This window comes from Coregonus lavaretus, assembly GCF_964263955.1.
Source record: "Coregonus lavaretus genome assembly, chromosome: 17".
NCBI lineage: Eukaryota > Metazoa > Chordata > Actinopteri > Salmoniformes > Salmonidae > Coregonus > Coregonus lavaretus.
The window spans coordinates 27896006-27919568 of NC_140004.1; the positions used below are offsets into that span (position 1 = coordinate 27896006).

The 23563-nt window shown below is 44.4% G+C and overlaps 2 protein-coding genes across 3 annotated transcripts in view; one reads left to right on the plus strand and one right to left on the minus strand.

The window, feature by feature from the left end:
* Nucleotides 1–23563, plus strand: part of LOC311144928 (ras GTPase-activating-like protein IQGAP2) — a 77908-nt gene that overhangs the window by 46013 nt on the left and 8332 nt on the right. For both annotated transcript variants that reach the window (XM_084181109.1, XM_084181108.1), the window contains 17 exons: nucleotides 7698–7788; nucleotides 7968–8135; nucleotides 8388–8533; nucleotides 8735–8905; nucleotides 9074–9157; nucleotides 9324–9395; nucleotides 9513–9582; nucleotides 9771–9979; nucleotides 10276–10419; nucleotides 10504–10667; nucleotides 11006–11230; nucleotides 11314–11454; nucleotides 13154–13238; nucleotides 13485–13717; nucleotides 16143–16275; nucleotides 17213–17315; nucleotides 17880–18021. In XM_084181109.1, the coding sequence (XP_084037235.1) occupies nucleotides 7698–7788; nucleotides 7968–8135; nucleotides 8388–8533; nucleotides 8735–8905; nucleotides 9074–9157; nucleotides 9324–9395; nucleotides 9513–9582; nucleotides 9771–9979; nucleotides 10276–10419; nucleotides 10504–10667; nucleotides 11006–11230; nucleotides 11314–11454; nucleotides 13154–13238; nucleotides 13485–13717; nucleotides 16143–16275; nucleotides 17213–17315; nucleotides 17880–18021 (2381 nt within the window). The remainder of the gene's footprint in view (nucleotides 1–7697; nucleotides 7789–7967; nucleotides 8136–8387; nucleotides 8534–8734; nucleotides 8906–9073; nucleotides 9158–9323; nucleotides 9396–9512; nucleotides 9583–9770; nucleotides 9980–10275; nucleotides 10420–10503; nucleotides 10668–11005; nucleotides 11231–11313; nucleotides 11455–13153; nucleotides 13239–13484; nucleotides 13718–16142; nucleotides 16276–17212; nucleotides 17316–17879; nucleotides 18022–23563) is intronic.
* On the minus strand, nucleotides 3992–6329 carry LOC311144931 (proteinase-activated receptor 3-like). Its single transcript, XM_084181115.1, has 2 exons — nucleotides 6034–6329; nucleotides 3992–5593 (listed from the first exon to the last, which is right to left on the minus strand). Exons 1-2 carry the CDS (start codon nucleotides 6095–6097, stop codon nucleotides 4437–4439), a joined length of 1221 nt encoding a protein of 406 aa, XP_084037241.1. The 5' UTR covers nucleotides 6098–6329; the 3' UTR covers nucleotides 3992–4436.

Genomic DNA, 23563 nt, shown 5'->3' on the forward strand with positions numbered 1-23563 from the left:
ATAAAAAATTGTATTCACTAACTGTAAGTCGCTCTGGATAAGAGCGTCTGCTAAATGTAAAATGTAACTAAATCTTGTAATGAATAATGTGGAAATGTACAGTGGGGAAAAAAAGTATTTAGTCAGCCACCAATTGTGCAAGTTCTCCCACTTAAAAAGATGAGAGAGGCCTGTAATTTTCATCATAGGTACACGTCAACTATGACAGACAAATTGAGAGAAAAAAATCCAGAAAACACATTTATTTGCAAATTATGGTGGAAAATAAGTATTTGGTCACCTACAAACAAGCAAGATTTCTGGCTCTCACAGACCTGTAACTTCTTCTTTAAGAGGCTCCTCTGTCCTCCACTCGTTACCTGTATTAATGGCACCTGTTTGAACTTATCAGTATAAAAGACACCTGTCCACAACCTCAAACAGTCACACTCCAAACTCCACTATGGCCAAGACCAAAGAGCTGTCAAAGGACACCAGAAACAAAATTGTAGACCTGCACCAGGCTGGGAAGACTGAATCTGCAATAGGTAAGCAGCTTGGTTTGAAGAAATCAACTGTGGGAGCAATTATTAGGAAATGGAAGACATACAAGATCACTGATAATCTCCCTCGATCTGGGGCTCCACGCAAGATCGCACCCCGTGGGGTCAAAATGATCACAAGAACGGTGAGCAAAAATCCCAGAACCAGACGGGGGGACCTTGTGAATGACCTGCAGAGAGCTGGGACCAAAGTAACAAAGCCTACCATCAGTAACACACTACGCCGCCAGGGACTCAAATCCTGCAGTGCTAGACGTGTCCCCCTGCTTAAGCCAGTACATGTCCAGGCCCGTCTGAAGTTTGCTAGAGTGCATTTGGATGATCCAGAAGAGGATTGGGAGAATGTCATATGGTCAGATGAAACCAAAATAGAACTTTTTGGTAAAAACTCAACTCGTTGTGTTTGGAGGACAAAGAATGCTGAGTTGCATCCAAAGAATACCATACCTACTGTGAAGCATGGGGGTGGAAACATCATGCTTTGGGGCTGTTTTTCTGCAAAGGGACCAGGACGACTGATCCGTGTAAAGGAAAGAATGAATGGGGCCATGTATCGTGAGATTTTGAGTGAAAACCTCCTTCCATCAGCAAGGGCATTGAAGATGAAACGTGGCTGGGTCTTTCAGCATGACAATGATCCCAAACACACCGCCCGGGCAACGAAGGAGTGGCTTCGTAAGAAGCATTTCAAGGTCCTGGAGTGGCCTAGCCAGTCTCCAGATCTCAACCCCATAGAAAATCTTTGGAGGGAGTTGAAAGTCTGTGTTGCCCAGCGACAGCCCCAAAACATCACTGCTCTAGAGGAGATCTGCATGGAGGAATGGGCCAAAATACCAGCAACAGTGTGTGAAAACCTTGTGAAGACTTACAGAAAACGTTTGACCTGTGTCATTGCCAACAAAGGGTATATAACAAATTATTGAGAAACTTTTGTTATTGACCAAATACTTATTTTCCACCATAATTTGCAAATAAATTCATTAAAAATCCTACAATGTGATTTTCTGGATTTCTTTTTAAGTGGGAGAACTTGCACAATTGGTGGCTGACTAAATACTTTTTTTCCCCACTGTATATGCAATATCTAAATCTGGCTTCTCTACAGCCTGTGCATGATGAATCAACGCTCAGGGTGGGGACAGACCCATCTCAGTATGGAGCGCAGTTCACAATGCATGTAGACCTATCATCTCAGTATGGGAACTTTTTTTCTTGTGACATGTAGGCCTACATTTGCTGCAGCATAACCTATGCTACAGTAATATAAAGACAGAATGCCCCTCTAATTTACCCATCTCCATCTGGCTTTCGGGGGTCACCTTGTTTTTTAATTGTAAAGATTATTTGATTTTTATTGCAGCTGCAGAGTTTTAAAACAGCCTATCACTTGAATATTGTTGCTTTAAATCGGTGCACGCAAGAGCATTCTTTCTCTCTCTCCATCAACTCCATTTAAATGTAATCCAAAATAGATGATCCTGTTCTAGATTGATATATAGCCCTATATATATGTCCTAGCCTACCTCTTTCAGGTAATACATTCAATGCAGTTTTAGCCTTATATTTAGCCTATTAAGGATGGATTATGCATAATAAGCTTCTAATTTATAGCCTCTGTCTCTTGCGCAATACGCAAGCACCTGTGCTCCGCTGGCCTCTCCTTAAAAAAACGCTCCTTAGCTCATGGATTCCCATGCAGGAAAAGCTAGACTAGAATAGCTTGCTGGACATTATTTAATTTTTTGCATTTCTTATACCAATAGACTATTCGAAGAGGGACGCAAGCTCTTTTTTGCTGAATGTTAAATACAGCAGCCAATAAAACTCACGGGTAGTTTGAAAGAAGAGCGAACGCATGATGGCGGTAGGCTATAGCAGTTATTTAACCATTCAATCTTCGTGAAGAGAAGTGAAATCCTTTTGCATTTAACTCTAGTTCTATATTATTCAAGGATGTCATTAGAATGATGAAGATAAGGACAACAAAACTTTATTTCATTTAACTGTTGAAAGTGAGGAAGGAATGAAGCAACAATAGAGAGCGAAAGAGCACGTAGGCTAATAACATTAGGGGAAATATTATGAAAGGTATACACTACCGTTCAAAAGTTTGGGGTCACTTAGAAATGTCCTTGTTTTTGAAAGAAAAGCAATTTTTTTGTCCATTTAAAATAACATCAAATTGATCAGAAATAAAGTGTAGACATTGTTAATGTTGTAAATGGCTATTGTAGCTGGAAACGGCTGATTAAAAAAAAAAAAAAAAGGAATATCTACATAGGCGTACAGAGGCCCATTATCAGCAACCAACAGTCCTGTGTTCCAACGGCACGTTGTGTTTGCTAATCCAAGTTTATCATTTTAAAAGGCTAATTGATCATTAGAAAACCCTTTTGCAATTATGTAGGCAAAGTCATATCTCAGACTGCCCATCTTAATCTTTTATTTTTATTGGCCAGTCTGAGTTATGGCTTTGTCTTTGCAACTCTGCCTAAAAGGTCAGCATCCCGGAGTCGCCTCTTCACTGTTGACGTTGAGACTGGTGTTTTGCGGGTACTATTTAATGAAGCTGCCAGTTGAGGACCTGTGAGGCGCCTGTTTCTCAAACTAGACATTCTAATGTATTTGTCCTCTTGCTCAGTTGTGCACCGGGGCCTCCCACTCCTCTTTCTATTCTGGTTAGAGACAGTTTGTGCTGTTCTGTGAAGGGAGTAGTACACAGCGTTGTATGAGATCTTCAGTTTCTTGGCAATTTCTCGCATAGAATAGCCTTCATTTCTCAGAACAAGAATAGACTGATGAGTTTCAGAAAAAAGTTTTGTTTCTGCCCATTTTGAGCCTGTAATCGAACCCACAATTGCTGATGCTCCAGATATTCAACTAGTCTCAAGAAGGCCAGTTGTATTGCTTCTTTAATCAGCACAACAGTTTTCAGCTGTGCTAACATAATTACAAAAGGGTTTTCTAATGATCAATTAGCCTTTTAAAATGATAAACTTGGATTAGCAAGCACAACGTGCCATTGGAACCCAGGACTGATGGTTGCTGATAATGGGCCTCTGTACGCCTATGTAGATATTCCATAAAAAATCAGCCATTTCCAGCTACAATAGCCATTTATAACATTAACAATGTCTACACTGTATTTCTGATCAATTTGATGTTATTTTAATGGACAAAAAATTAGCTTTTCTTTCGAAAACAAGGACATTTCTAAGTGACCCCAAACTTTTGAACAGTAGTGTTTATGCATCAGCCTCTACTAATTATACAAATAGGCCGTATTATATTTCAAAATCAAATTCACTAGCCTATACTTGTAACTTTGTAGGCCACATGTGCTGCACCAGAATCGCATGTTCTCTGCTGCTTTATCGTGTTTTGAACGATGTGCATAATTCCAGTGCATATAATACAGTACAGTAATACAGTTCACACTCAAAAATATTAGCCTACTGGAGCTATTTCATTTATTTACCCAAGAGAGCATATAGCGAGCTACATCTATGGGCTTATATCATATAGTATATGTATTGTATAACGGCACAATCATTTGGGCTTTTTTGGGCTTGGGCTCATTAAATGTTGTTAATGTGGGGCTCATAAAATGTATTTAATATATGGCTCATCAGGCTTTATAATGCTTTTGAATGACACTTCAGGTTTTGGCAGGAAATACCGGGTTACCCGGGAGAAAATGATTTATTTTCAGGATGGAACATTTGTAAAATACCGGGAAAGTATTCAACCATAATAAGCAACATGTAAATGGAGCCTTTTTTTGCTGGCGGGCTATGAGAACTCCCCCATGTTGTGTTCTGATTACAAGAAGAACTGTTCCCTGTTCACATCTTTATAGCATATTGTTCCAACAGCTTCCCTGCCTATTTATATTCAGTAGTTTGCTTGTACCCTCTCTGGGCTCCCCCACTGCGCTCTGACAATGGTAGTCCTGGGGGAAGGTACAGTGGACACACACACACACAGCGTCTCTACACCAGAACAGCAGGTCTCTGAGTTGGCGAAGCGTAGTCTGGAGGCGGTTGTCCTGGACATGAGCACACACAGGAAGGGGTCCAGACAGCTGTGGAAGCAGCACAGACACACTGCAGCACTGGAGTACACATACATCCCGTCCTCTCCACTTGTGGACAGCCTCACATAGTGGGCAATATGGAGGATGCCACTGGGAGCGAAACACACAGTGAAGATGAGGAAGACCAGTGTACTGACCCTGATGAAAGGTGTCCAGTCGAGGCCTGAGCGACCCAGGTGCCACACCACCGCCACATGGGTCCAGACACAGGTCACAAATGGCACAAGGAACCCTAAACAGACCAGTGCCAGCCTGTAGGGAACCAGCAGGGCATGGGAGTCCTCCTCCAGGGGCAGTATGTCATGGCAGGTGATGAGGCCCATACGGGGCAGCAGGAAGCTCTGCCTCACCAGGAGCTCTGGTACCACAGCTGCTCCAAACAGGCCCCACACACCCAGGCTTGCCCCCAGCGCCCAGGCCTTCTTGGGCAGCCGACTGTAGAGGAAGGGCCTCACAACGGCCAGGTAGCGCTTAAGGCTGACGCACGCAATGGTGTGGGCAGAGCAGTAGACGTTGCCGTAGAAACAGGCGGTGATGACGCGGCAGGCCGCCTCGCCAAACACCCAGTTGTTTCCGTTGAGGTGGTAGTGGATGCGGAGGGCCAGGGAGAGCAGGAGGAGCAGGTCGGAGAGGGCCAGGCTCAGGTAGAAGACAGCCGTGGAGTAGGACCTGACCCGGAGCCTCAGGAAGGCCAGGATGAAAGCGTTGGAGGGGACGCCCACTGCCATGGCTAGGAGGTAGGCTGAGGGGATGAGCCTGGTGCTGAGGAGCCCCGTGGTGTAGGTTGCTGCAGGGTCCTCCAGCCTCACGTCCAGCCCAGGGGCCCCAGGGGACAGCAGGACCTGGTTGGGGGGCCCTGCCTCAGCTGTACAGTTGGACTGGTATCTCCTGCCGTTGAACGTCTTTGGTTTCAACACATCTGGGACCGTTATTTTTGTCTTGTTGAGTTTCTCCTCTGTTTGTGGAAAAATAGGGGGAATAACATTTCCATAGATCTTAATTCAGTTTTACACTTTGAATACATAGCGATGAAACACAGTATAAAATTGAAATGTTGTTTTAAAGTTAGTTGTCTCAAAATTCTGTTTTAAAACATGTATGATGATTTAGACAATTCATTCAAGAATGTGACCAAATGTGACAGTATACTGGGGGAAGAGGGAATCTTCATGTGTATTGTCAAGCTGAATACTTTCTGCCAAACATTTTGTTAGAGAAAACATGTCTTGTTTTCCTGTTGGAGTGGAAACGGAACTGTTCAACCCAGCCTGAAGAACTGACAAACAGCTTTACCAAGTGGATAGAAAGTCCCAAATGTAATATGAGTTCCCGAGGTTAAGGTTCTTAGAGATTCTATAAAATCCTAAGGAGAAATGTAAAAAGAAATGAACTTACCATTGTCCTGGAGAGACAGTCCTACCAACAGACAGAAGAGTTTCCCAGACAGTAGGTTTGCCATGTCTTTCTCCTATCTCCTCCACGTGATTATCCCTGTATTATTCCAACTAAAAGTCCTCTAGTTCTTCAGTAGACCTGCTATAGGCTAGTTGTCTACTAGCAGGATCAACAACTAGTAGGATCATCTGGCCATCCAGACTGCTGGTTCATATGGTCAGACAGGCTACTGTGCTGTAAGTCCACACTCCGATAGTGTTAACACTGAACCATGAGGCTGTATGCATTTTGTGTGTGTATAGTGTTTTTCCTGTCCAGGCTTGAAACTGAATTCCTGATCTCTGTGTCAGCCGCTATTTGCTGATTTGTTGTAGTGGGAGAAGGTATCCGCTATTTGCTGATTCGTTGTAGTGGGAGGAGACACCCTAATAGTTTACAGTTTGTTCATTTCTCACTTTGGTTTTATCCCTTGGTGTTCTATTATGCCATTCCCAGGAAGACCCTCAGCTGTTTCAATGTTATGGGTTTATTGTGACTGAAGATCTTCTTGACTAATAAAAAATGACTAGCCTAATGTTAGAGTAACAAGATTGACTCGTGTTAAACTTAAGTCACAAGATTGACAGCTTGGGTAACATCAAACAAACTGTTGGGTTTTAAGCATCCTACTTCTCCAAAGTTCCTGGAACAGTTTCCATTAACCTAGTTTGACCTTCAATTTGCCACTTAAGTCACACACATTTTGATTACACATTATTGGAAACTATAATTTTCAAGTTAGAAGGTATGGAAAAATATGTTCCTATTCAGTTTCGGTCTTCATTTTTGTGCTTGTATGTACATTATTTGCATGTCCTAAAGCTATTAATATACTGTACGTTCAGGGGGGAATTTTCTGGTCAAAATCAGATCCACTTCATGGCAGAAACCAAGGGGGCGTGTTTTCTCTTTACTTCCTTCCTGCCTTTTTGTGTGGTTGGGGAGAATAAACATTCAGTGAGGTTTCTCTGCTATTTTAGGTGGTGTTTGTGTTTGAGCCCCCACGACCAATGTTGTGGACTGAGCTGAAGATGTGTTGGCCACTAACTAACAATCAGTGTTTTAACATTTTCCCTCAGGTCTTACCTCTGGACACAGAGGAAATGGTAGAGCTTCTTGTTCATGCTGGCGCTGTTTTCATAGCTGTTAATATGCTTCATACCTGGGTTTCAAATACTTGAAAAATCTTTACAAATACTTTATCTGTGCCTGTTTGAGCTTGCATGGCTTAATAAACCAATAGAGAAGACCCGGAAATGCTAACCCTGTCCATTTGGCACTCTAGACAGACTCAAGCCTGGAGTGCTCAAACTATTTGAAATGATTTTGTATTTGAACCCAGGTATTATTTATTTTCTTTGTTGCTTTGAAATACCATGTACAACAACTGTACATGTGCTGTCTTGGTTAGTGCTTGGAAAAATAACATTCAGTTAGGGCTCAATCCTAACTTGAGATCTGTGGTCCTAGCTCAAGCGCTAAAATTACAAGAAAGTTATAATTATGTGTGAACATCTCAAGCTAGAATTTGGCATTGCATTGTGTAGATTGTCAATGTTTTTGTTTGTGTGGTCTACCACTCTGAAAAGTAGAGATTGACTCTCTGTATGTGTCTGTGACTCCAGAGCTCGGGGGATGAGTCTGCTGTGTTGTGGCTCAACCAGATCCAAGAAGGCATACACACAGCCAACCAAGATGAAGAGGAAGCTCTCACATGTAGGCACACCATGCTCACTCACGACCATATGTTCGAAAACCATGAACAAATAATATCTTAGAAGTTCTTCACATCACCATTCAAATGTCATAACTTGAACCACTGGATAAGAGCGTCTGTTAAATGACCAAAATGTAAAATGTCATAACTGTTCCTGTGTGTGTTTCGTCTGTGGCAGTGGCTGGAGCAGTGGCAGACATCAACAGGGAGGTGGCGGAGGGGGACTCCCAGACCACCCTGCAGGCCCTCCAATCACCCCTTGCAGGGCTGAGAGGGGTTCTGTCTGAGTGTGCAGACACCTACCAGACACAGCTGGGCCAGTTCCAGGACCTCAACGCTACCACTGGTAACCTGGCATACAATCGGCTTTATAGTCTGCTTATTACTCATTTGTAATACACTAACAGACTAAAGAATCGTTTATGGATGTTTGTTCTCTCGTCAAGACGACACCATTGAAGACATTACCCTCCCAACTTGTCCTAACGTGTAACGTCAAATAATGCATTTGGATATTAGGATGGTCTCAGGTTAGGATTCATCCCTATTCAGGATTCCTCCCTAAGTGTATGATGTTGAGGTTTTCTTTCCTCTGTAGCAGGCAGCAGTGAGAGTGTGTGGGTGAAACACCAGATCAAGGGAGGTTATGACTACTACTACAACCTGGAGAGCAGAGAGGGGACCTGGGAGGAACCAGAGGACTTCACACACAACAGCACACAGCTCAGCAGAGAGGAAATACAGGTACATGCGCACACCTGCTTGTATGTTGGATAAATACGCTTCTACATTATAACTGATGAAAATATGTTACTTAAAACGTTGGGACAATGTACAAATAACATTCTCATACCAAATTACACTTCACCATAGACCACATAAGTTCAAAGTAATGTATAATGCATTACAACACTATGAGTATTCATGTGTGTGTCCCCTGATCAGAGTGTGGTTGGAGGTGTGACAGCGGAGTATAACAGGGAACAGTTATGGTTGGCCAACGAGGCCCTGGTAATTCAGCTACAGGCTCGGGTTAGAGGTTACCTGGTGAGGAGAGCTCATGCCCAGAGACTGGACTACCTACGACAACAAGAACCACACGTGGTTCGACTACAGGTACTATACTGTGTCATAGGTTCTACACCGACCGGTTTGTTAAGTCAAACAGTGATTTCATATCTACAGTTAACATTCATGTACCGCTTTTGTAGTTTACTCACAAACACTGTAAACACACATGGACGGAGCTGGTTCTGATTTAGATTTCCTCATGTTTATATCTAGGCCTCCTGGAAGGGCTATAAACAGAAGAAGATATACAAAGACAGAATAAATGTGCTTCAAAGCAACGTGGGGACTGTCGTCAAGGTAACGAGTTAGATTTGGGGCTGTGAGCCTTATTGGAAAGAGAAAACATTAGTTTGAAACGGTGAGAAAGGAAGTGTCAATAATCAGGAGATAAGTCAAGCAGTTTCATCTCAACAAAAACACACAGTTACCCGTTGCTAACATTGTTGTATTCCTTCTGGTCCAGCTTCAGTCGTTCGTTAAAATGTGGAGAGCCAAAAGTAAATACTCTCAAAGACTGCAGTATTTCAAAGACCACGTGAGTAACAAAGTACCTACATTACAAATGAGGAGTTATGGATTAATATTATATCATATTATTCCTCAGTGATATTTGCCAAAGCTTGATTCCCTTCTGTCTTGTTTGTATGTTCAGGAGAAAGACATAGTGAAGATCCAGGCTTTCCTCAAGGCTAACAAAGCCAGAGACGACTACAGAACACTCAGTGAGTTCAGACAGCATTTAATATGTCACACAGTTTTAAAGAAGTCACCGTTTCAGACAGAGAAGGAACTACCTGAACCTCTCTGATACAATTGCAATGTTCATTTGTTTATTTTTTAAACGTTTTTATGTGTCTGTCTGTGTCCGTCTTTCTGTTTGTCTGTCTGTCTATGTGTGTCTGCCCTGTAGCCGGGGCCCAGGACCCTCCTCTGTCGGTGGTGCGTAAGTTTGTCCACCTGCTGGAGCAGAGCAGCCTGGACCTGCTGGAAGAACAGGAAGTGACACGGCTCAGGGAGGAAGTGGTCACTAAGATCCGCTCCAATCAGCAGATGGAGAAAGACCTCAACCTGATGGACATTAAGATCGGCCTGCTGGTCAAGAACAGGATAACCCTACAGGTGACATTTATAGTTTTACACACCGAGGGAAAATGACTGACAAAACAATGCTTTTCAACACAACTGAGAAACTATGCTTATAAACAACAGTCCTGCTAAAATTCCCAGAGCCATTCCCCTTATGCTGCTGATAAGAACTGTTTCTGGAGACGGCGCTTAGTCTGCAATAGTCATAGGCCTGCTCAGATACTTGGATAATGCATCCCTCTTCCCTGTCATCCCTGTTATCACTGATCAAACACAACTGGATAGGAGAGCAGGGCCGTTTTCATGCCGCCTACTGTCCATCTTCCCAGGATGTGGTGTCCCACAGTAAGAAGCTGACGGTGAAGAAGAGTAAAGAGGAGCTGGCTGCAGGGGACAGGCAGGGCATCAAGGCACTGAGCAAAGACAAGAGGAAGAAACTAGAGGCTTACCAGCACCTCTTCTACCTGCTGCAGGTGAGTTCGAAACACAGACACACTAAGACGCGCGCGCGCGCACACACACACACACTCTACCTCAATCTCATCTCCTCTCCACAGACCAACCCTTCGTACCTGGCCAAGTTAATCTTCCAGATGCCCCAGAACAAATCTACTAAGTTCATGGACACCGTGATCTTCACCCTGTATAACTACGCCTCCAACCAGAGAGAGGAATACCTGCTGCTCAAACTCTTCAAGACCGCTCTGGAGGAGGAGATCAAGTGAGTGGAACTTTTACTTGTCCCAAATCGTATACCTCCCTTATACAGTTACTACAGATGGTCTAGCCTGGGTGTCATTGTTTCTCTGCACTCATGTAGCCTAGGCCATTTGTCTGATAAGGCAACGATGTACAGTAGAACTGTTGAGTGCAACAGACCGTCAACCAGGCTACTAGGTAATCCACGGTCCCCCCTAGTTCATAACTCAAGGATCCTCTCCAATCATATACAGAATTATATATAATTTGTTCTTAAGTTGTCTGATGTTTCCTGACTGAATATGAATATAAAGGAATAATATGGTTGCATGATAAAACATCTATCTTGCTCTCCCTCAGGTCCAAGGTGGACCAGATCCAGGACATTGTGACCGGGAACCCCACGGTCATCAAGATGGTGGTGAGCTTCAACCGCGGAGCCCGCGGTCACAACACGCTGAGGCAGCTGCTGGCACCAGTGGTCAAGGAGATCATCGAGGACAAGACCCTGGGCATCAACACCAACCCTGTGGAAGTGTACAAGGCTTGGGTCAACCAGTTGGAGACCAACACTGGAGAGGCCAGGTGGGGTACACATACAGACACACAACATGCGTACACTCACACAAAAACACTCACTGACCTTAATGTTGTCCTACCTCTCTCAGTAAACTGCCTTACGAGGTGACCCCGGACCAGGCCATGTCACACAAGGAAGTACGTGCCAAGCTGGAGTCCTCCAGTCACGCGCTGCGGACAGCCACAGACAAAGTGCTCAACTCCATTGTGTCGTCACTGGACAACATCCCGTAAGTCTAAGGCCTGGTTGGAATTCTTTAAAAATTCATAATTTTTCCTTCCCTGGTCAAAAGTAGTGCGCTATAAAGGGAATATGGTGCCATTTGGGAGGCAACCCCAGAGGTGTGTTTATGGAAGGGTAGACAAAACAGTGCTTAGAGAGGCCAAAGGGTTAGAACCCATCCAAGTTACATACAGTGCCTTCGGGAAGTATTCAGACCCCTTGACTTTTTCCACATTTTGTTACGTTACAGCCTTATTCTAAAATTGATTTTGAAAAGATAATCCTCAGCAATCTACACACTATATATACTCCATAATGACAACACGAAAACAGGTTTTTATTGAGCTCAGGTACATCCTGTTTCGTTGAGCATCCTTGAGATGTTTTTACAACTTAAATGGAGTCCACCTGGGGTAAATTCAATTGATTGGACATGCTTTGGAAAAGCACACACCTGTCTATATAAGGTCTCACAGTTGACAGTGCATGTCAGAGCAAATACCATGCCATGAGGGCGAAGGAATTGTCCGTAGAGCTCCGAGACAGGATTGTGTCGAGGCACAGATCTGGGGAAGGGTACCAAAAAATGTCTGCAGCATTGAAGGTCCCCAAGAACACAGCGGCCTCCATCATTCTTGAATGGAAGAAGTTTGGAACCACCAAGACTCTTCCTAGAGCTGGCCGCCCGGCCAAACTGAGCAATCGGGGGAGAAGAGCCTTGATCAGGGAGGTGACAAAGAACCCGATGGTCACTCTGACAAAGCTCTAGAGTTCCTCTTTGGAGATGGGAGAAACTTCCAGAAGGACAACCATCTCTGCAGCACTCCACCAATCAGGCCTTTATGGTAGAGTGGCCAGACAGAAGCCACTCCTCAGTAAAAGGCTTGGAGTTTGCCAGCGGCAGGGACTGGGAGACAGGATCGAGGCAAAGATGAACGGAGCAAAGTACAGAGATCCTTGATGAAAACCTGCTCCAGAGCGCTCCGGACCTCAGACTGGGGCGAAGGTTCACCTTCCAACAGGACAATGACCCTAAGCACACAGCCAAGACAACGCATGAGTGGCTTCGGGACAAGTCTCTGAATGTCCTTGAGTGCCCAGCTAGAGCCTGGACTTGAACCCGATCGAACATCTCTGGAGAGACCTGAAAATAGCTGTGCAGCGACGCTCCCCATCCAACCTGACAGAGCTTGAGAGGATCTGCAGAGACGATTGGGAGAAACTCAGGTGTGCCAAGCTTGTAGCGTCATACCCAAGAAGACTCAATGCTGAGTACTGAGTAAAGGGTCTGAATACTTATATAGATTTGATATTTCCGTTTGTTTTGTTTTTTTATTCAGCAAACATTTCTAAAAACCTGCTTTTGCTTTGTCATTATGGGTTAATGTGGGATAAAATAAGGCTGTTGCCTAACAACATGTGGAAAAGGTCAAAGGGTATGAATACTTTCCGAAGGCACTGTAGCTACTGGTTTAGACAACTGTTGAATCCATACTCTGCAGTGCTCAATATACTCCACAGGGGGGCACCACAGTGTTATTTTACACAACAGACCAAAATACACCCCTCATTTTATAAATGGTCATGGTCCCCTGCATTTTATATTGATGCGCCCTATCATTTGTGCATCATTTCACTGTGTTTTGTATATTTGTAATGCATGCTGGTTTCACATCTTGTCCATGTTTTTTTTGTTGTGCATGTAGCTATGGCATGAGATACATTGCGAAGGTCCTGAAAAATGCACTTCATGAAAAGTTCCCCGACGCTACAGAGGATGAGTTGTTGAAGGTATAAGGCTTAAGTATTACATCTCATGAATGTTCTCTCATTTGCCATTCATACACCTTCCATTCATGTTGCTCGTATTGGTTTGGTAATATCAAGTTCCTTTAGTGTTCCCTGACACTGTAGTCCCCATGCGTATAATTCAGCAACTCCAGTTTGCACTGATTAATACAGGTCCTTATGACAGCCCTTTGTGACACCATGAAGATACGTTTAACTGAGTGTGTGTGTGTGTGTCTCGGCTGTCAGATTGTAGGGAACCTGCTCTACTATCGCTACATGAACCCAGCCATAGTGGCTCCGGACGGCTTCGACATCATTGACATGTCAGCCGGAGGTCAGCTCCACTCTGACCAGCGTCGTAACCTGGGCTCCGTGGCAAAGATGCTGCAGCACGCTGCCGCCAACAAGCTGTTCGAGGGAGAGAATGCCCACATGACCCCCATGAACAACTATATCTCCCAGACCTACCAGAAGTTCAGGTGAGAGTAAAGAACTACAACTCCCAAGCCTCTTGGCTGAGGTTCAGGTAAGATGGGTCTGGGAGTTGTCATTTTTCGATCTGCAGGCCCATTGAGAGAGAACATTTTTTCTTATTCACAAGGGTTGGCCTGCACTATGTGCTGCGCAGACTGTTTACTGCAGCACTTTATTTATATTTATTTGATCTTTAAGTTCCCTCAAACCTCCAAGCTGTGCATTCTATCATTATTATGGAAAGATGTGTGAACCTCTGTAGCGCCTGGCTCAGCCCGACGCTCGTGAGCAAACAAAACCTCTAACCCAAAACAGCTGTTGGGTAGCAGACCTCTGTAGGACTAAAACTGTCACCATGTTTTGTAATGTTACATTCACTCCGGGTAGAGCTGCTCCTGAGACTGCCATGTATAGAGGAATGTGCCATCTAATAAAGCAGAAGGGGATGAGATAAGAAAAAGAGCGGGCTGTAGCGATAAACGCTTGGGAGGTCACAGGGAGGTCAGTGCAGGGTTAAGTTGACATGGAAGCAGAGGTGAGCCAGGAGAAAGAGGAAGTGTCTTTGTGTGAAAGTGCAGTGTCAGCAAGGAAGATAGGGTAGATGTCTTCACTAAAACTCAATACCACACACAGAGAGAGAGAGAGAGAGGGAGAGCGAGAGAAAGGGACAAAGGGTTGTGTTCCCTGAATTCTCTGCCCCTCCCTCATACAGCATTGACATATCTTTACTGGAAATCAGTTTGAACTCCAGCCACTATTAAAAAAGCAAAGACAAAACCCTGATTCAACAGGATATGTTTTGTCTTTAAAGGGAAATTCTGCCACTTTTCAACCTCACTCAGTATCTTCAACACCATACTAGTCTCTACATATGTGAAAACGGCGCGTTTCTATGATCTGTGGTTAAAAAGATAAGAAGAAAAGTCAGTAAAAACCCCTTCTCTGTGACATCACAGGGTAGGATTAAAAGTAATACAAATGATCAGTTTCTAGCCAGAAGGAGGGTATTTTCTTGCTCCACAAGTCACCAACAATCTGTGTTTGAAAATCATTGATGTCATCGGGTAGAAACGTAGAAATGCACTGTTTTCACATGTAGACACTGGTATTGTGCTGGAGATAATGAAAATTAGATTGTAAAGGGGTGGAATTGCCCTCAAAGCCTTAATGTTTTTGAAATCTTTGATAAAACACTACATGATCAAAAGTATGTGGACACCTGCTCGTCAAACACTCATTCCAAAATCACGGGCATTAATATGGAGTTGGTCCGCCCTTTGCTACTATAACAGCCTCCACTCTCCTGGGAAGGCTTTCCACTAGATGTTGGAACATTGCTACGGGGACTTGCTTCCATTCAGCCACGAGCATTAGTGAGGTCGTGCGATTAGGCCTGGCTCGCAGTTGTTGTTCCAATTCATCCCAAAGGTGTTTGATGGGGTTGAGGTCAGGTCTCAGTGCAGGCCAGTCAAGTTCTTCCACACCGATCTCGACAAACCATTTCTGTATAGACCTCACTTTGTGCACGGGGGCATTGTCATGAAACAGGAAAGGGCCTTCCCCAAACTGTTGCCACAAAGTTGGAAGCACAGAATCGCCTAGAATGCCATTGTATGCTGTAGCGTTAAGATTTCCCTTCACTGGAATTAAGGGGCCTTGCCCAAACCATGAAAAACTACTTTACAGTTGGCACTATGCATTCGGGCAGGTAGCGTTCTACTGGCAACCGCCAAACCCAGATTTGTCTGTCGGACTGCCAGATGGTGAAACGTGATCAATCACTCCAGAGAACGCATTTCCACTGCTCCAGAGTCCAATGGCGGCGAGCTTTACACCACTCCAGCCGACGCTTGGCATCATTACGCATGGTGATCTTAGGCATGTGTGCGGCTGCTCGGCCATGGAAACACATTTCATGAAGCTACCGACGAACAGTTACTGGAACTCAGTAGTGATTGTTGCAACCGAGGACACACTACGAGCTTCAGCACTCGCCGGTCCTGTTCTATGAGCGTGTGTGGTCTACCACTTCGCGGCTGAGCCGTTGTTGCGCCTAGACGTTTCCACTTCACAATAACAGCACTTACAGTTGACCAGGGCAGCTCTAGCAGGGCAGAAATTTGACGAACTGACTTGTTGGAAAGGTGGCATCCTATGACGGTGCCACGTTCAAAGTCACTGAGCTCTTCAGTAAGGCCATTCTACTGCCAATGTTTGTCTATGGAGATTGCATGGCGGTGTGCTCAATTTTATACACCTGTCAGCAACGGGTGTGGCTGAAATAGTCAAATCCACTAATTTGAAGGGGTGTCCACATACTTTTGTATAAATATCTTCAGAGATGATTAATGATTTTACTACTACCCATTTGTCCAGTAATCTTCCTGGTGAGGTAAAAAACCAACAAAATGCTTTGATCCTGTCTTTCAGGGTGTTTTTCCAGGCGGCGTGTGACGTCCCTGAGCCGGAGGAGAAGTTTAACGTGGATGAGTACTCTGACATGGTGACTCTGTGCAAGCCTGTCATCTACATCTCTATAGATGAGATCATCAACACACATTCGGTAAGCCCAGACTATCTGTGCATCGCAAATGGCACCCTATTCCCTTTATAGTGTATTACATTTGGCCAGAGCTCTATGGGCCCTGGTCAAAAGTAGTGCACTATATAGGGAATAAAGTGCCATTTGGGACGTGACCTTGGACTCTCTGGAACCTATGAAAAGAGCTCTCTCTGCTTTTCCTTCCCCCTCTCTTCTAGTCTCCCTCTTCCCATCTCGCTCTCCTTTTCTCCTCCACTTCCTTCTTTCCCCATCTCCTCTCCATCTCCTGGGTATGAGAGGGGTGATGGTGACAGACCTCTCGTGTATAAAGGAGGACATCAGAGGTTCTTGTAGCCAAATGTCTCAGATGTTGACATACTTTTTGGCGACGTTAGTTTCACTCTCCGCTCACCTCACCCACAGGGCTTACAAACACAACAATGGACATGACGTACATTGTACCCCACTGACAGACATGCTCAGCTTTTATCTTGCAGTTACAGAGTTTAGGATTTCCTTACTGCAGCTTTGACACACACACACACACACACACACACACACACACACACACACACACACACACACAATAATAAACAGAGAATACAATATTTTACAGTAAAGTCTCAATACATGAACGAAATACATCCCCAGGGAGGATGAGATGAATGGAGGGACGGATGGATGACCCCCTCTTACACCCCCTCCTAGCACAGCTGTGTCCATTGCCATAGGAAGGCAATGGACGTCCTGTCATTATCAATCTCCACGTAAGGAGGAAGAGAGGGCTGAGCTTGGTATTACTGTAGAGCTGGATGTCTCTATAAAGACTGGGTGGACATCAAACTGTTATCACACACAGCATACATACAGTGTGGGATGGAGAGGCCTAGTCTTGGAATAGTGTGTGTGTGTGTCTAAAATAATCCACCTGTGGTGTGTGTGTGTGTGTGTGTCCTAGCTAGTGTTGGAGCACCTGGAAGCAATCTCCCCCGACCACAACGACCTGCTGCATGAGCTGTTGCAGGACCTAGGGGACATGCCTGACGTGGAGGCACTGCTGGGTACCACAGACACCCCTCACCCTGCTTCCTACACCCCCCACACTATACCTCCTACACCCCTCAGTTCCCCTTCATCCCTGCCTCACAGACACCCCTCACCCTGCTTCCTACACCCCCCACACTATACCTCCTACACCCCTCAGTTCCCCTTCATCCCTGCCTCACAGACACCCCTCACCCTGCTTCCTACACCCCCCACACTATACTTCCTCCACCCCTCAATTCCCCTTCATCCCTGCCTCACAGACACCCCTCACCCTGCTTCCTACAACCCCCCACACTATACCTCCTCCACCCCTCAGTTCCCCTTCATCCCTGCCTCAGACACCCAACATTATAAATTACAACACTGTGAGATCCATTTACAGTACAGGGCTGAATCCTAATTTGAGAATAAGAGTTTGTTACACAAACTTCTGTGTGAATCATGTAAGTCTTTGACCCACAGTCTCAGAATGAGTATAAAGTATGCCCTTCTCCAGTAGGACTGACAAAAGTACACATTAGCTCTTGTACCAGGAACCAGCCTGCAGGGATAGCTAAACATATTTCTCTGATCTCCAGGTGAAGGAGCGGTGGATCCTAACAACCCCAACAAGGAGAGCACCCTGAGTCAGATGGCTAAGACTCAGATCTCCCTCACCCTCACCAACAAGTTTGAGCTGCCGGAGGGCGATGACAAGGACACGAAAGGCCTGATGATGAAGTAAGACACTGGATGCGTCCCAAATGGCACCCTATTCCACTACATAGGAAATAGGGTGCCATTTGAGACACATATTGCTGTCCACCTGGTGTTCTTCTGTATGAACAATCTACCCATTTATTGATTCTTCATTATGGAGGCCCATTAAAATCCCAATACAATTAAACACAAACACGGAGGGACTGCACAGTGAGAGGTTTTGTACTGAGCGAGCAAAAGAAGCCAGAAGAAAGAGTTTAAATATGTGTGACGTTCCAGTAGGTTTGAAAATAACAGAAAGGCCGGCACACTGAATATGCTCCCAATTACCACTTTTATTGACAACTTCATGACCTGACAAAGATCCTTGTGGATCGAAACGTTGTTAATAAAGGTGGTAATTATGATCATATTCAGTGTGCTGGCCTTTCTGTGCTTTTCAAGTTTCATTAGCCCAGCACCTAGGATGTGCGTATGACCACAGACGTTCCAGTAGGTACATACATAAATAACCACAGTGGCTATCACTCAGTGACAGCTCTATGTGCTCTTTCCTGCTCCACTATCACTTCCTATCCTGACAGGAAGAGGTTTAGTGGTCAGGGTTATCTTGCCCATGGACCTTCTCATTTTAGATCATGTATTACGCTTCTTTGAGGAAAAGGCTGTGTGTTTAAAAGATGGCCTCTGTTCTGCTGATGTGACTGTTTACATCATGTTTCCTGTGACATGAACACCAATCCAGCCAGTCACAACTGATCATGTGGTCAGGAAAACCTCCTGGCCCTACCTATGATTCTATACATGGCAGCTCTGTTCATCTGACCTACAGTAGTTGAGGTGAGAAGCTATGTTAGGGCTCTGTTGTGTCTGTCTCTCTGTGTGTCACTGTGGTCCTGGCCAGTGTCGGACCAGCATGCACTGGGGCAGGAACCACCCGAGCCACTGCCTGTTCACCCCGCTATCATCCAGAAGGCAAGGTCAGTACAGGTGCATCAAAGCTGGGACAGAGAGAATGAAAAACAGCTTCTATCTCAAGGCCATCAGACTGTTAAATAGCCATCACTAGCACATTAGAGGCTGCTGCTGCCTATTGAAATCACTGGCCACTTTAAGGAATGGAACACTAGTCACTTTAATAATGTTTACATATCTTGCACTACTCATCTCATATGTATATACTGCATTCTATTCTATAATATTATTCTGTATCTTAGTCCATGCCGCTCTCTCATTGCTTGTCCATATATGTATATATTCTTAAATCCCATTCCTTACCTTTTTGTGTGTATTGGGTATATGTTGTGAAATTGTTAGATATTACTGCACTGTCAGAGCTAGAAGCACAAGCATTTCGCTACACCCGCTATAACATCTGCTAAACACATGTATGTGACAAATAAATAAATAAAATACATTTTTTTGATTTGATTTGAAACAGGAAGTGTGACTGAGTGGCGTCATGCCCTACTGCAGGGTCAGGGAATGAGACAATGGGACTGTGGTGTGTGTGTGTGTGTGTGTGTTAACACAGCAAAATGTTTCCTCTCCCCCTGAGCCTAGAGAGGCCAGAGCTCAACACACTGCCAATTATTTTCAAACCAAATCAACAAGACAGCATTCACTTACTGTAACAGCTAGCTACAGTGGGGGAAAAAAGTATTTAGTCAGCCACCAATTGTGCAAGTTCTCCCACTTAAAAAGATGCCTGTAATTTTCATCATAGGTACACGTCAACTATGACAGACAAATTGAGGAGAAAAAAATCCAGAAAATCACATTGTAGGATTTTTTATGAATTTATTTGCAAATTATGGTGGAAAATAAGTATTTGGTCACCTACAAACAAGCAAGATTTCTGGCTCTCACAGACCTGTAACTTCTTCTTTAAGAGGCTCCTCTGTCCTCCACTCGTTACTTGTATTAATGGCACCTGTTTGAACTTGTTATCAGTATAAAAGACACCTGTCCACAACCTCAAACAGTCACACTCCAAACTCCACTATGGCCAAGACCAAAGAGCTGTCAAAGGACACCAGAAACAAAATTGTAGACCTGCACCAGGCTGGGAAGACTGAATCTGCAATAGGTAAGCAGCTTGGTTTGAATAAATCAACTGTGGGAGCAATTATTAGGAAATGGAAGACATACAAGACCACTGATAATCTCCCTCGATCTGGGGCTCCATGCAAGATCTCACCCCGTGGGGTCAAAATGATCACAAGAACAGTGAGCAAAAATCCCAGAACCACACGGGGGGACCTAGTGAATGACCTGCCGAGAGCTGGGACCAAAGTAACAAAGCCTACCATCAGTAACACTCTACGCCGCCAGGGACTCAAATCCTGCAGTGCCAGACGTGTCCCCCTGCTTAAGCCAGTACATGTCCAGGCCCGTCTGAAGTTTGCTAGAGTGCATTTGGATGATCCAGAAGAGGATTGGGAGAATGTCATATGGTCAGATGAAACCAAAATAGAACTTTTTGGTAAAAACTCAACTCGTTGTGTTTGGAGGACAAAGAATGTTGAGTTGCATCCAAAGAACACCATACCTACTGTGAAGCATGGGGGTGGAAACATCATGCTTTGGGGCTGTTTTTCTGCAAAGGGACCAGGACGACTGATCCGTGTAAAGGAAAGAATGAATGGGGCCATGTATCGTGAGATTTTGAGTGAAAACCTCCTTCCATCAGCAAGGGCATTGAAGATGAAAAGTGGCTGGGTCTTTCAGCATGACAATGATCCCAAACACACCGCCCGGGCAACGAAGGAGTGGCTTCGTAAGAAACATTTCAAGGTCCTGGAGTGGCCTAGCCAGTCTCCAGATCTCAACCCCATAGAAAATCTTTGGAGGGAGTTGAAAGTCCGTGTTGCCCAGCGACAGCCCCAAAACATCACTGCTCTAGAGGAGATCTGCATGGAGGAATGGGCCAAAATACCAGCAACAGTGTGTGAAAACCTTGTGAAGACTTACAGAAAACGTTTGACCTGTGTCATTGCCAACAAAGGGTATATAACAAAGTATTGAGAAACTTTTGTTATTGACCAAATGCTTATTTTCCACCATAATTTGCAAATAAATTCATTAAAAATCCTACAAAGTGATTTTCTGGATTTTCTTTCTCATTTTGTCTGTCATAGTTGACGTGTACCTATGATGAAAATTACAGGCCTCTCTCATCTTTTTAAGTGGGAGAACTTGCACAATTGGTGGCTGACTAAATACTTTTTTCCACCACTGTAGTAGCAGGCCAATGTCTGAGCTACACTGTTTAGTTAAAATTACGTTAATCCCACATATTGTACACAATCACCCAGTCAGTGCTATGGTTGAATGGCGGGAACCCGGTTACCGAGATTTTCCAGGATTTACCACCCAAAACCACTCCCTTTTCCCGGGATAAATTATTTACATGAACAGTATGGCGTGAAATGGAACTGTTAAATTGTATGCAATGTCTAAATCTGGCTTCTCTACGGCCTCTGCATGATGAGTCATCAAAGCTTATCTATCCAAAATAGATAATCCTGTTCTAAATTGATATACAGTGCATTCGGAAAGTATTCAGACACCTTGACTTTTTCCACATTTTGTTACGTTACAGCCTTATTCTAAAATTGATTAAATTGTATTTTTTGCTCATCGATCTACACACAATGAAATTTTAGCAAATGTATTATTATTACACATATTACATAAGTATTCAGACCCTTTACTCAGTACTTTGTTGAAACACCTTTGGCAGCGATTACAGCCTCGTCTTCTTGGGTATGACGCTACAAGCTTGGCACACCTGTATTTGGGGAGTTTCTCCCATTCTTCTCTGCAGATCCTCTCAAGCTCTGTCAGGTTGGATGGGGAGCGTCGCTGCACAGCTATTTTCAGGTCTCTCCAGAGATGTTCGATCAATTTCAAGTCCGGGCCACTCAAGAACATTTAGAGACTTGTCCCGAAGCCACTCCTGCGTTGTCTTTGCTGTGTGCTTAGGGTCGTCCTGTTGGAAGGTGAACCTTGCTCCGTTCATCTTTCCCTCGATCCTGACTAGTCTCCCAGTCCCTGCCGCTTAAAAACATCCACACAGCATGATGCTGCCACCACCATGCTTCACCGTAGGGATGGTGCCAGATTTCCTCCAGACGTGACGCTTGGCATTCAGGCCAAAGAGTTCAATCTTGGTTTCATGGTCTGATAGTCCTTTAGGTGTCTTTTGGGAAACTCCAAGTGGGCTGTCATGTACCTTTTTATTGAGGAGTGGCTTCCATCTGGCCACTCTACCATAAAGGCCTGATTGGTGGAGTGCTGCAGAGATGGTTGTCCTTCTAGAAGGTTCTCCCATCTCCACAGAGGAACTCTAGAGCTCTGTCAGAGTGACCATCAGGTTCTTGGTCACCTCCCTGACCAAGGCCCTTCTCCCCTGATTGCTCAGTTTGGCCGGGCGGCCATCTCTTGGAAGAGTCTTGGTGGTTGCAAACTTCTTCCATTTAGGAATGATGGAGGCCACTGTGTTCTTGCTCTAACTTGCACTGTCAACTGTGGGACCTTATATAGATGTGTGTGCCTTTCCAAATCATGTCCAATCAATTGAATTTACCACAGGTGGACTCCAATCAAGTTGTAGAAACATCTCAGGGATGATCAGTGGAAACAGGATGCGCCTGAGTGCAATTTCGAGTCTCATAGCAAAGGGTCTGAATACTGATGTAAATAAGGTATTTCTGTTTTTTAATTTCTAAAAACCTGTTTTCTCTTTGTCATTATGGGGTATTGTGTGTAGATTGAGGGGGGAAAATAATTTGAATACATTTTAGAATAAGGCTGTAACGTAACAAAAAGGGAAGGTGTCTGAATACTTTCTGAATGCACTGTATAGCCCTATATAGACGTCCTAGCCTACAGTGAGGGGCAAAAAATATTTGATCCCCTGCTGATTTTGTACGTTTGCCCACTGACAAAGACATGATCAGTCTATAATTTTAATGGTAGGTTTATTTCAACAGTGAGAGAGAGAATAACAACAACAAAAATCCAGAAAAACGCATGTCAAAAATTTTATGAATTGATTTGCATTTTAATGAGGGAAATAAGTATTTGACCCCTCTGCAAAACATGACTTAGTACTTGGTGGCAAAACCCTTGTTGGCAATCACAGAGGTCAGACGTTTCTTGTAGTTGGCCTCCAGGTTTGCACACATCTCAGCAGGGATTTTGTCCCACTCCTCTTTGCAGATCTTCTCCAAGTCATTAAGGTTTCGAGGCTGATGTTTGGCAACTCGAACCTTCAGCTCCCTCCACAGATTTTCTATGGGATTAAGGTCTGGAGACTGGCTAGGCCACTCCAGGACCTTAATGTGCTTCTTCTTGAGCCACTCCTTTGTTGCCTTGGCCGTGTGTTTTGGGTCATTGTCATGCTGGAATACCCATAAACGACCCATTTTCAATGCCCTGGCTGAGGGAAGGAGGTTCTCGCCCCGTCCATCGTCCCTTTGATGCAGTGAAGTTGTCCTGTCCCCTTAGCAGAAAAACACCCCCAAAGCATAATGTTTGCACCTCCATGTTTGACGGT